The sequence below is a fragment of the Colias philodice genome, chromosome 2 (assembly GCF_061535455.1).
Source record: "Colias philodice isolate Cphi_HAF_F1 chromosome 2, ilColPhil1 Martin Lab GWU primary, whole genome shotgun sequence".
Lineage (NCBI taxonomy): Eukaryota > Metazoa > Arthropoda > Insecta > Lepidoptera > Pieridae > Colias > Colias philodice.
Window position 1 is genome coordinate 3,625,601 of NC_143087.1, and position 13,105 is coordinate 3,638,705.

Here is a 13,105-nt window from a genome sequence, read left to right on the forward strand (position 1 = left end):
CTCTATGGGCCAACAAACAACTCCAACGTGCTTTTAATAACACTAAACACCATTCAACAGTATTCCTGACACGGCAATGAAGGTTGGTATAGTATTCTTCAGGTGTCCCGTCATGCTCCTGATATTGGTGTCATCATCCAGGGCCATTGCGCATATCCTGAGTCACCTAAAAACAGGTATAATATTTTATACTCTATGCATACTTCATATGATGCTCACAGAAATTAAATGAAGATTTAGTATTTAATGAAAATGGTTCCAAACATAGGAATCATGTGCTGCACCACCAAATGATGCATCCACATACATTATGTTTAATTTGGAATGAAACTGAAAAGATATACATAAATAATTGTATTATTTTCTATGTAGGTATATCTAAGTATTTATAAATGAGTTATTAGTTATTAATGTCTGTTAAACCTAATACAATACAGATAATTATTAATGTTGAATAGTAATTTTATTGATTTGTAAGTCATCAGTAATAAATTACACATAAAAAAGGAAAAACAAAAGACATGGATATTTTTAGACTTACTATTACTTAATACATTTAATGAAGAAAAATGTTTCCTATTTCAACATCTCCACCACCAGTTGAAAACCAGCCTTTGTCAAACGAAAATTCGCTGGCAGCTGTAAAGGATCCCCATAGGATCACTAGCATCACGTAAGCGTCGCCTTTCAATTCTTAAATCTTAATGCTTTCCTCTTTCTTTCTTCTTCCGCAAATCCAAGTACAAAAGCACGGGCCATACTTTATAAATTATATGGAATATGGATCCCACTAAAAACCTTTTGGAAAAAATAAAATGGCTATGTATACACTTAAAAAATTCTTTTCTTAATATACATAAAATAGTATAGAAACACTTGAAATAAGACGCTAAATCATATACGTGCTGTTCTTCCTATATCTTGATAATATATTTTTAATATTTAAATTATCCGGATTATAGTGTCGATCACTGAGAATTTACAAAACACTGCTCAATACTAGTTCCTTTCACAACAGTTTTAAATATTATAGTGATCAACCTTTTGATGGTCACTTGGCTTACGGAATACCACTTTATAAACTATCGATACAAAAACACCTGTCAAATGTGTTACGGTGGCTTTCAAGTTGATTTGGTGCTCATGACGTCATTTCAGTTGATAACTTTTAATAGCCAATACGAAAAACATGGTTTGACAAGAAATCGTTGAGCACCGTGCAAAGTTATCATCACTATGAAATGTCAAATGAGATACGCAATAGCCCTGCAGATGTGAATGAAAGTTAATTTCAATATGGACTGTTAACAATACACGCTTGGATTAGAAGTATGTATGGAGATGATTTTACACATTTCCTATAACTTGTCTTTCCAAAAGTGATCAGCCACTACACCAGAAAATAAAAAAAAAAACAAAGACGAAAAGATAAAACTGGTACAAAATCGGTTTAGAGAGGAAATGGGACTAGTTACATGTCGATAAACCTCGACAAGGCACTGGAAATAGTAAAGACGGAAACACAGCTCGGAGATTTTTTCAGAATTACTCTTGCTCTGCATACATAACAGGTGTAAACGTAGAACGTATAAAACGAATGTACATATTACTACAAACTATGTCATCTGAAAAAAAAATTGATTCAAAAAAGTTAGGTGAATACGCATATAGTTAAGTACTACCGGTTACTACAGCCCAACTCAAACTGTACGTAAATATTTATGATTGGTATTAAATATATGCCTTCCTCGGTCCTCCGTACTTAAAATACCTATTCACGGATAAAAAATCATTGAGTTCTATTCTATTTTACCTATTATAGACGCTCAAGAATCCCGCAATAAGGATTACAAAAAGTTTATACTTCATCATTCTAGGAATTGTTCAATAGCGGCTAACAATGCAGACATGTTCCATACCTTATTGTACACTTCTGATCCATATATATCAAACCTCAGAAACAATATCGAAAGAAATTTTCGATGAAGCCAAGTCCATTCTTGCTGTCAACGAAAATCTATAGGATTGTTGAATAGTGCGTCTGGTTGAAAGGGGAATGAGTCCATGCATTGCTTCTAAAGGTTCTACATCGAGCAATTTTGGAGATCAAGGAAGACCCAATAAATCTTATGATGAGTGTTCAGAAAAAAACAAAAAAAATGGAGTTGGTAAAGGAATACGGAATGGAGCATGTTCATAAAGCCTACGTACAAGAATTAAGGTATATTGGTGAAAATGTCGAAGCATCTTAATAAGATGCATGGAAATGATTTTGCAAACCTATTCCTACAATCTCGGTTTTGAAAAATGGTCAGCAACAAAACCAGAAATAAAAAACTGAAAGAGGAAAAAAAGAAATAAGTATGTTCATACTCTTTCCCGAAAACTACTTGATTCACATATTGATAAACAACATCAGGGTTTCGGACACAATAACGATGGGAATACGGCAAGGATATTTTTCCAAAATTATCAGTGTTCTTCAGAAATCACTGGTGTAGACAAAGAATTGATTAAGAGGTATATAATCCTTCAAACAATGCCGTCTAGGGTTTTCTATAGATACAGTAAAATTCGGTAAATATAAATTGGGAACAACTAAACGTGAGCAAATATAATTGACAACTAAAGACAGTCCATAAAATATTGATACACGGTACGAACACAATAGAGCATTTTCAAGTTTTGCGGTTTGCCAATAGATCAATTATTATCTGAAGATACGCAAGAAGCTCGCAAAAAAATTACAAAAGATATCGGCTTCTTCACGGCAAGTGTTTGCGTTCAGCTGCAATGGAAAACGTTCACATCCAGCTAGTTTTTAGTAATTGTTATTTAACAAAATATAATTTCCAAAACACGCCTTGATCTTGGTTTATTTATACCGTTCTGTCCCACTGTGCGGCATTTTGAATTTCAAACCGATTAAGTTTTCATTGTTCTTTCCATAGTTCTTTCGCCCATTGTTGGTTACACGGAGACACATTATTTGTTTACTTTGAATCACTGAATTCGTCTTTGGTATTCCTAGCACTTAGCAGCTGCTGACGGATGGAAATTTTCCAATAAATATTCTTCAAGATCTGCAGTATTTTTGCCACTTATTATTAACAGCGAATTTATATCGCTACGAAGACTCATTTTTATATTTTTGCATTTTCAACAGTTAGGTGACTGTGAAGAAGTATCTCAATTCACAGATCTCAATACTTTGTTGGAAATGCTGAAATGGTGAGTTTATATAGGAACCCAGCTTTAGTAACTTGCGCAAAACCAAACAGAATGCTGATAACAAAATATTCCCATACAAATTAGGTAACCTTTATACCATAATATAGATTACAATTACCGCAATAATAATTTTATTATCATACTCGTCGACGTTTACTCAACCGCAAAAAACAAAACTATTTTATTTTTTATAGGAGGAGTATTTTAGGACCGAAAATTGCATTTAAAAGAATAGAGGATGCAATTTTGTTATTGGGACATTTTTTTTTGTAGGACGCATAGTTTTTGCGATGTCTCCGAAACTATGCCACAAATATGCTTAAGTATATACTTAGGTATATTTTTAAAATTAAAGAAGTTATAAGCAGAACGTTAGAAAAATCTCAGCCGTTCTCGAGTTTTGCGCTTAGCAACACATTTGGCGAGATTTTTATTATAGGTATAGATTTACACATCGATATAGTCTATTTTTATATTCTTTGACAAGGGTTTTCACCCTTGACCTTGTCTTCTTCTTGCTAATGTCTCTATTATCTTTCTTGCTAAATCTTATTCTAATTCATTTCTGCTTAGAAACCGAGTTTTGCCTTCAATAATAATACAAATAACATTTTTTGTTTATTTTTTATTGCAAATTCTTGGAAATATCACTGCCTTTTTGTTTCTTATTCGCAATTCTTGATCCAAATTGTAAAGCGCGTTTAGGTAGTATCGCTACTTGTGTTAGTCCGAGATGCGTAGCTAAAAGTCGTAGCAATAATTTATCTCCAATACCTATTCCTAAATGTTCACTGGGAAAGCATCTGAAATAAAATATTTTATTTTGTCTCATTTTACCATCTACCTAGTGTATATTAAAAGGCCAAGGACATGTTATGGAACTTCAACAACAATATTTTCAGTTCAATTGATTTTTAACTTGAGAAATTTTATACCAAGAAATTTTTAAGTGTAAAATTGGTTTTATTTCTGTTAAAAACACTCAGTTGAACTTAATAAAATTCCTAAAGGTACATACCCCCTTTTACATGTTACAGTTAAAATTCCTTTAATACATACTATACATATATGGCACATAACATACTGACCTCAGCCATGGCTTTAACTTTAAAACATATTCTGAAAAATCTTCATCTAAATATGGCAGCCTTGGTATTCTACCATGATCACAGATAACTCTATTATCTCTGGCTAGATTACGGTAGGAAATTCTGCTCCACTCTAGGCACAGCTCTTTAACTAATCCTGTCCATCCTTGTCTTTTGAACACATTTCTGTGTCTGGTGTAGCCTCCAAATAGCTCATCAGCCCCAGATCCCAGTAACAGAACCTGTATATTATTAAAAAGGATCAATAAATACAGGAAAATCTTCTTAATATAGTTATATAAATCTCGGGTCACAATGTTTGTCCTCAATGAACTCCTAAACCACTTAACCGATTATAATAAAATTCACACACCATGTGCAGTTCAATCCAACATGAGAGATAGGATAGTTTAAACATGTAGGTACCACGGGCGAAGCCGGGGCGGACCGCTAGTATTCTAATATATCTTAGATTCCAATTATTTCGAAAATAATAATGTAAAACAAACATTTTTGCCACTTAAAAATGTTAGTTAGTTCAAAAGTTTTTTTATTTATATGAACATAAATTCTATTGAACTTAAATAAATACCCGACAAGGTGAGGTACCCTCATTATTGTGCCCCCAAGCAGAGTACCAGAGAGCCGAACCTAAGCTTTCATCCAAAATAGTCTTCCTTGGAAATACTAGATCTGCTATAGTAGTACTTTGACATGCTTCTAATTCTTCTTTTGGTATATTAACCTCCCGGAAAACCCAGTTCCTATAAATTAAAAATTGCATGTTTCAGTTGTAATATTCTGCCTACATAATTGAAGTAAAAGTGTATAGAAAAATTTACAAGTGTAGCAAAAGTTTTCTTACCTTGAACTACAATTTGTTTTAAGCTCTTCATATGAATTCTTACCAGTGATACGGTCTGGTACATCATATGTTGTACAATTTTCCGTTTTAAAAGCAACATTGATTAGGTCAATTGGTTGATCTTGAGATACATATTTATCTGCTAGATATGCTAAAATAGTGCAATCTAAGCCTCCAGAAAATAAAATTCCAACTGTACAATGTGAACAGTCTATATCTTCATTTATACAATTTTTACACTTGTTTGGATGCTTCTCTAGACGCACTTTAACACTTTGGTCTAGTAATTGCAGTAATTTTTGAACTGTTTTTAATATTGTGGTATGTGTTAAAAGTTGCTCCATTATTTCTTGCTTGGAATTATATTTCTTTGAAACCTCATCAATAAAATTCAAAGTGTCATCCTGTAAAATGTACCAACATTTTTTATTATAATAATTGGAAAACTTCAACATGAGTAAGAAATCAATTTAATAATCATACTTACTTCAATATTTAGATCTGCTTCAACATCCAAATTAATAATAAATTCATCATCCGGTAAATTCTGTAGCAACTCCATATTTTGAGTCCAATCATTGAAACTATATTCTTCTATGAGCTCAGAATCCCAATAAAATCTGGTAACTACTTTACCTAGTATTTCTAATCGGTATATATTAGAAGCTGGTATTTCTATACATGGATATTTTCTTCCTAGTTAGGTTTATAAAATTAGATTTGGATAATTCAATTCATAAAAAAATATTTATTTAGTAAGTATTTATGGCATACCTAGAACACTGCTTATTACAATTGAGTGGTCTGTTTTATGCATTAATAAACTCCCTCTTCCAATCCTATCTCTTGTGAAATAAAGGACTTTTGATAATTTATCATAATATATTATGCAAAATGGCCCTTTTAATGATTTGATCACCTGTATTATTCTTTCGTGTGAGGATTCACACTAAAAACAAAAAAAAATATGTGTCTAAAATACAAACATCTATAAAAAATATACCTATGGGAACCATTACTAATTAATTATAATGAAATAAATCTGAGTTCAGTTTACAAATGTATAAACTATTAAATTGCATCTTTACATATCTCTATTTATTTCTCCTTACATTACTTAATTTTTCCATAATGATTTGAGTATCACTGTATTTGGTGTTCCATGTTTCATCATAAATATCACCATTAAAAAGAAGCACACCTTGTTCATTTTCTATAGGTTGTGGAGTTAGTTTTGGGCCTTGGGTCCATAACACTGCACCACAAAAAGATATAACAATGTCTTGATTTATTTTAACTGAACAGAAGTGGACACAATTTGGCCCTCTATTTTTAATTCGTTGTAATTGTACTTCATCCTGTAAGAAAATACAGCTTGAATTAATTTAATTGGCTCCATTTTTTCCGAATTTCAATAATATTTAGAATGGAACGACTGAAATAATCAAACCTTAAAAATGCTAGTAACTGGTTTATACAAAATTTCACAAATTATGCCACACATGTTTTAATAAAAATATGTTGTGCAAAAAGTAAACTTTTAGTGAACAAATTCACACAAACATTTTATGCTTATATTATAGCCTATAGGTATGTTTAATTTTTATACGTATTACTTCATTAATGAATTTCAAGGAATTTAATAAATATCATTAATTGTTCTAAATAACTTGTATTTAATAATATTTTCAATATTTTCCATGAACTTTCAAATTCTGAATTGTCATCTGTCATTTGATGTCTGATCATAGACATTCCTATTTTTTAAACATATCACAGAATATACTGACCTGTGGACCTGACCCACTGACCTGAATAAATTATTTTCGTTTCTAAAATGTTTGAATATGCGTGCTACTTAGAGTACATATGTAAGTATAGTATAGTACTTTATACTACCTATGTAATATATACTATAAAGCGTGTTATTTTATTTTATTCGGTAATGTAAGAGTGCTATAGAGAAAAATAATGGTAATCTGTGTCTACCGCCTTGTGAGAAATTGTCAATATTTCATGATTGTCAAAATCAAGTCAATGGAATTATTTGACATTGCGGTCTTGTTTTTAAAAATTAAAAAATAATATTTTAATTATATCTTCTCTATTTATTCAATTTCTATATCTAGAGTTCTAGAATTCTGTTAACGAGATAATGACTTCAAATGAAAAAGATGCTGAAAGCAAAAATGATGAGGTGGCTGGTGAGGCGTCAGAAAATTCAGAAGAAAATGATCGTCTAGCATTAACTGATTATATTTCTAATTTAGAAATGAGAATTAAAACTAAATTAGATTTGAGAAATCAGAACCTTAATTGTGTTAGACCGCCTGATAATTACTTTTCAAAATTGGATTCGGGTCTCAAAAAGAACACTACCTTTGTGAAAAAGCTTAAATCATTCAGTGCTACTCAATTGGATGCTTTAATGAAGGATCTCAATGCCCTTAACCTTACTAAATATATATCTGAAGTGGCAGCTGCCCTTGCAGAGGCAAAATTAAAAATGTCAGACATAGCAGCTGCAATAAGTTTGTGTTCAGCACTTCACCGCACATATGCAGAATTCTCAACATTCTTTTTTGAGAACTGGCAAAGAATTTTGACTTTCAAAGCCACTGATAAAATAGCAAACTCATCGAAATTACGTGTTGATTTAAGATTTTATGCTGAATTGGTTGCTGTTGGAATTTTTACTAATAAGATGGGTTTGCCATTATTGGGGAATGTGTTGACTGTTCTTATCAACATGGATAAAGAAGAGCACAATAACATACCTATATTGTTATCATTTTGTAAACATTGTGGTGAGGATTATGCAGGGTTAATTCCAAAGAAAATAAGGGATACAGCTGAGGTATGAATAATTGATACTCAAATAATTACAAATAAAACTGTTTTTTAAAACAAATATAATTATTGTCTGTTCCATTTATTCTTTCAGAAAAATAATGTGACAGTTCCTAGAAACACTTTTCTTCCTGCGGAGAAACAAACAGCTGTACGCACACTATTAAAAGACTACTTTGCGTCTCTGATAAAGCATCTTTTAGCAGAGAGAGCTCAGTTGCAGGCTCTTCATGCTGCCAATCAGCGGACTTTGCATACAAGAGGTGAACTATCACAGGAAAGAAAAGATCAGTTGGAACAACATCAGGTACACTTATATATTATTACAAATCTAGAGAAGATATATTTTTTTTTTTCATATGTTCGTATTTTGTAATGGCTAACTCAGATATATTTACCCAATTTTTTAATTGTTTGATTCTGAGTGACTTGTATATTTTATTCCGATTTGCCTCAAAACCAACCATAATATTAATATGTAAATTCTTTATGTATGAATGTAGAATTAAATTGATTTGGATTTGTAATATTCTCTCTTATTTGCAGGCTACATATGACAAACTCTTAACAGGAGCGCAGAACTTTGCTGAAGTACTTGGTGAGGAACTAGGTGAAGCCGGTGAGCCACCAACACTCACTCTAAATGTTATCGAGACTCAAGGCACTGTAACTATTGGTGGGAATGAAGAATATACTATGCAAGCTGCTACTGATCCTTGGCAAGACGAAGATACAAGAACATTTTACACAAGCTTGCCAGACTTGAAAGTTTTCATGCCTAACTATCAGTTGAAAGAAGTAAGTTATCTATACCAATAATAAAATTGAACTATCTATTTGTAATATTAAAATAACCTTTTTATTCTGATATTTTATAAGAATTAGGAACATTAGCAGGAAAAATTCATTTACATAAGTGAAACAGCAGGATGCAGGTAGTTTTAAATAAATTATTCAATACAACATAAAATTGTAAATTTCTTAAGTAAAATAGTATTAAAAATGTTCTTAATTGTTTAGGCTATTAAAAATAAAGCGGAAACTGTGACAGAAGAAATGCTGGATGAAGATCTAAAGGAAGATGAGCTTAGTGATAGTGAAGAGTTGCCTACTGTTCCTGATGTGGAACAAGAGGAAGCACAACCAGCTAACGTTTCTAATAAGTATTAATCATTTTTTTTGTTGTATATTTGGTGCCTAGGCTATATAATTATTTACTACAACATATTACAAAGCTATGATATGTATTTTATTGTCTTAAGAGGCCTGTAAACAGGCTACAAAAAATGCATCTTGCTGGCAATTTTTATTGACATATATCTATACTAATATTATAAAGCTGAAGAGTTTGTTTGTTTGTTTGAACGCGCTAATCTCGGGAACTACTGGTCCGATTTGAAAAATTATTTCGGTGTTAGATAGCCCATTTATCGAGGAAGGTTATAGGCTATATATCATCACGCTACGACCAACAGGGGTGGAGCCACGGGGGTGAAACCGCGCGGAGCAGCTAGTCTCAGTATATTTGCAATGGTACCCTTGCTGCAATTTCAATTTGCAATACATTGCCGAGAGTAGCCCAGCAACATTCGGCAATTTTACTGCACCTTTACTGATAGTGTATACATTTTGCTTGCTCATTTGTTTTAAAAAATTAATTGTCTCTCTTTACAGGTATGCACTTGATGCTTTTTTGAATGAACTGCCCAATTGCATTAATCGAGAGTTGATTGACAATGCTGCAGTGGATTTTGTCCTAAATCTTAATACTAAAAATAATAGGAAAAAGCTAACTAGGGTTTTGTTCAGTGTTGCCAGAACAAGATTGGATTTACTTCCATTTTATTCAAGATTTGCTGCTATTTTATACCCTGTATTGCCGGATGTTTGTGTAGATCTTTGTCAAATGTTAAAGCAAGATTTCAAATATCATGTTAGGAAAAAGGATCAAATTAATATTGAATCTAAGGTAAAAAAAAAACATATTTTTATTACTTTAAACAATTTCTTTTTTCAAAATAAAATTATTATGACAAATTAATTCTAGCACCAAACATTATTTTCTTGTAGATAAAAGTTGTCCGTTTTATTGGAGAACTAGTTAAGTTCAGTCTTTACTCAAAAATGGAAGCCCTCTATTGCCTAAAAGTACTGCTCCATGACTTCAAACATCATCACATAGAAATGGCCTGTAACCTACTTGAAACTTGTGGCAGATACTTATATTGTAACCCAGACACTCATCAAAGGACTATGATATATTTACAACAGATGATGAGGAAGAAGGTATTTATTATTGGTGAATTCACATATAATAAAAAAAATACAAATCCCTTTAATGTTACGTTAAAATTTGTTTCTTTTAGACTGTTTCAGCCTTAGATTCGCGATACGTTACACAAATCGAAAATGCATTTTATTATGTATGCCCCCCGGAAGCGCCTGCGCAACCAAAAGAAGAAGAACCGCCAATGCATCAGTTCATTAGAAAGATCCTTCATGAAGATCTACAAAAAAGCAATGAGGAAAAAATTCTCAGGTTAATGAGAAAACTGAATTGGGACGATCCTGAAATATCAGCAGTTGCTATACAGCATTTAGCCGGTGGATGGAGAGTTAGAGCTAGTGCAAGAAGAGCTTTGGCACGTTTAACAGCTGAATTATCAGCTTGGCAGGAAGCAGTTGCTCCAGCAGTAGTGGATACGATAATGGAAGAAATTCGGGTAACAATGGAAGATCCACATCCTAGATACAATCAAAGAAGAATTGCAACTGTGAGATATCTTGGTGAATTATACAACTATAAACTTCTTGATTCTCGAGATGTGTTCACTGTTCTTTATTCTTTCATTACATTTGGTGTAACCAATGATCATAGCAACATATCACCACTAGATCCCCCAGAAAATGTGTTCAGAATAAGATTAGTGTGTGCATTGCTTGAAACATGTGGAGCATATTTCAATAGTGGTTCAAGTAAAAAGAGGCTTGATTATTTCATTGTGTTCTTCCAAAACTATTATTGGTTTAAATGTTCGGATCCATATTGGACGGACGATAATAAATTTCCGATTTATGTCAAATATATTTACCAAGAATGTTTAACGAGTTTAAGACCAAAGTTGACTATGTATACAAGTTGGCAACAATGCAAGGATGCAATTGAGGAGTTACGACAAACTTTATACCCGGAGTTAGGGGATGAAGAGCAGTTCGATAATGAAGATCAAGCTGAGGATAGCACTGCGGATGGGTTGGACACTATTGTCGAAACTGACGACGAGACAGATAATAATCCACCAATACCGGAAGAGAGCTCTGATGAAGATCCCTTGACGGAAAATGCGGTCAATGAGGATGGTGAAGTGCCGAATGTTGATATGAATATTGAATCTCGAAGACCAGCTCCAAAACCAGTAAGCTAGCTTAAAATAGAACAAAAAACTCATTTTATTTTTGGAGTCTTACTAATATTTTTTATTTTATTTTAGGTGGAAGATGTCGAATTTGAGTCTGCATTTGAAAAGATGGTTATGGAGAATATAGCTGAAAGGCAACGTGAAAATAGACCACAGCAGAGAGATATCGCTGTGCCAATGACATGTCGTCAAACAACCAAGAAAACATATGAACAGTTATTGGTTTGTAAAATTTCACACATTTATAATTAGCTCTAAAATTTTAAATGTGAAAATATTTTTGTTTGAAATATATTTGAAATGGCTAATGTAAAATAAATTTTCGTAAAATAATTTACTTAAATGTTATACTTTTTATATGTCTCTTTTAGCAAGGAAAAGAAGGTGTTGAGTTTGTACTTATGGTCAGAAAAGGTACAAAACCTCAATATAAATCTTTCAATGCTCCACCGGAACTTGCTAGCAATTTACAACAGCAGGCCTTAGCTGATAAGCAAGAAATGGAAAGAGTAAAACGGTATATATTCTTTTGCTTCAGAATTGTGTGAATGCAAGACATGATATGATAGTATATCTTTCGGATTTTATTCATACATAGTTTTATTTTTAATATATTAACTTATTAATTTTCAGTCTAACATTAAATATATCTGAGAGGCAAGAAGAAGAAGAATATAGTGCGGAAAGTGGCGGTGGATCTGAAAGAAGTGGCAACCCTAATAGAGGACAGCATATGCGTCAAAAATATCAGCATCCTAAGGGTGCCCCTGACGCCGATCTTATATTCGGGCCCAAAAAATTTAAATAACATATGTTAAGTTATTTTCTATCAATACTAAGTACGTATATACTGCCCAATTAAAAATGTAATGAAATATAATATGTTTATTGTATATTGCTTAAAATAAATGAAATCGGATATTATTTGTATACCACTGAAGTTTGTCTTCTGAATCTCCTTTAGGCCCTGCGCAGACGACAGACTATCCGTGACGCACTTTTTAGTCTGTGAAAATAGAACCTATGAAATTATATGCAGTAACGCACACGACGCGCAAAAAGTCCGGCGCACAAAAAATCCGTGTAATTCGGGCAGACCGCACCGCGCCGCTCCGCACAAAAGTGTGTGAAAAGAATTGAACGTTTGCTTCAACGCGCGCTAACGCAGACGGCGCACACTTTACACGATTTCCATAGCGTCTACGTCCCTACAGCTCTGCCGACAAAATGATCGAAGATGTGCGTCGTGTGCGTTGAGTCTGTGAAAAATCCGCGACCGACTTTTTGCGCGCCATGCAGACTTTTTGTGCGCCGCAGACTCGATCGCACAAAAAGTGTGCCGTCTGCGCAGGGCCTTACAGTAAATACCAAAATTTGATTTACATTTTGTTTAAAATATACTTACCTATGTTTCTCTGATAATGAGATGAAGATCAATATGAAATTAATAATTTTTTTTTTTATGAATTTGATATTTTGGTTTTACGGCATTCAAGTGCTTTATAAACGACACACACAACTCAGAGTAGAATCAATTACATTATCGCGTTTTAAATTCAACTTTATCTCTTAGTCTATAAAGATTAAATTTGTATATTTTCTTTCCATGATAGTCTCGTGCGGCCGCATCAATGATCGAGTAAACATGACTC

At 32.8% G+C, this 13,105-nt stretch overlaps 2 protein-coding genes across 5 annotated transcripts; one reads left to right on the top strand and one right to left on the bottom strand.

Annotated features, from left to right (window-relative positions):
* Positions 1-2,844: 2,844 nt before the first annotated feature.
* Positions 2,845-7,117, bottom strand: LOC149490274 (asparagine synthetase domain-containing protein CG17486). 4 transcript variants are annotated; one of them, XM_089702346.1, is made up of 8 exons: positions 6,975-7,117; positions 6,386-6,542; positions 5,959-6,133; positions 5,672-5,880; positions 5,185-5,588; positions 4,912-5,083; positions 4,320-4,561; positions 2,846-4,034 (listed from the first exon to the last, which is right to left on the bottom strand). In XM_089702346.1, the coding sequence occupies exons 2-8, from the start codon at positions 6,392-6,394 to the stop codon at positions 3,857-3,859; spliced, it is 1,389 nt and encodes a 462-aa protein (XP_089558472.1). In that variant the 5' UTR covers positions 6,395-6,542; positions 6,975-7,117; the 3' UTR covers positions 2,846-3,856. The 4 variants fall into 4 exon arrangements, with proteins under 4 accessions (XP_089558457.1, XP_089558472.1, XP_089558465.1 ...); XM_089702339.1 differs by having other exon boundaries at positions 6,297-6,542; XM_089702323.1 differs by lacking the exon at positions 6,975-7,117 and adding an exon at positions 6,635-6,917 and having other exon boundaries at positions 6,297-6,542.
* Positions 7,118-7,200: 83 nt separating this feature from the next.
* Positions 7,201-12,385, top strand: Upf2 (UPF2 regulator of nonsense mediated mRNA decay). The gene is made up of 10 exons (XM_089702357.1): positions 7,201-8,041; positions 8,129-8,341; positions 8,581-8,832; positions 9,055-9,197; positions 9,709-10,003; positions 10,105-10,320; positions 10,401-11,450; positions 11,526-11,675; positions 11,825-11,970; positions 12,087-12,385. Exons 1-10 carry the CDS (start codon positions 7,340-7,342, stop codon positions 12,259-12,261), a joined length of 3,342 nt encoding a protein of 1,113 aa, XP_089558483.1. The 5' UTR covers positions 7,201-7,339; the 3' UTR covers positions 12,262-12,385.
* Positions 12,386-13,105: the final 720 nt, after the last annotated feature.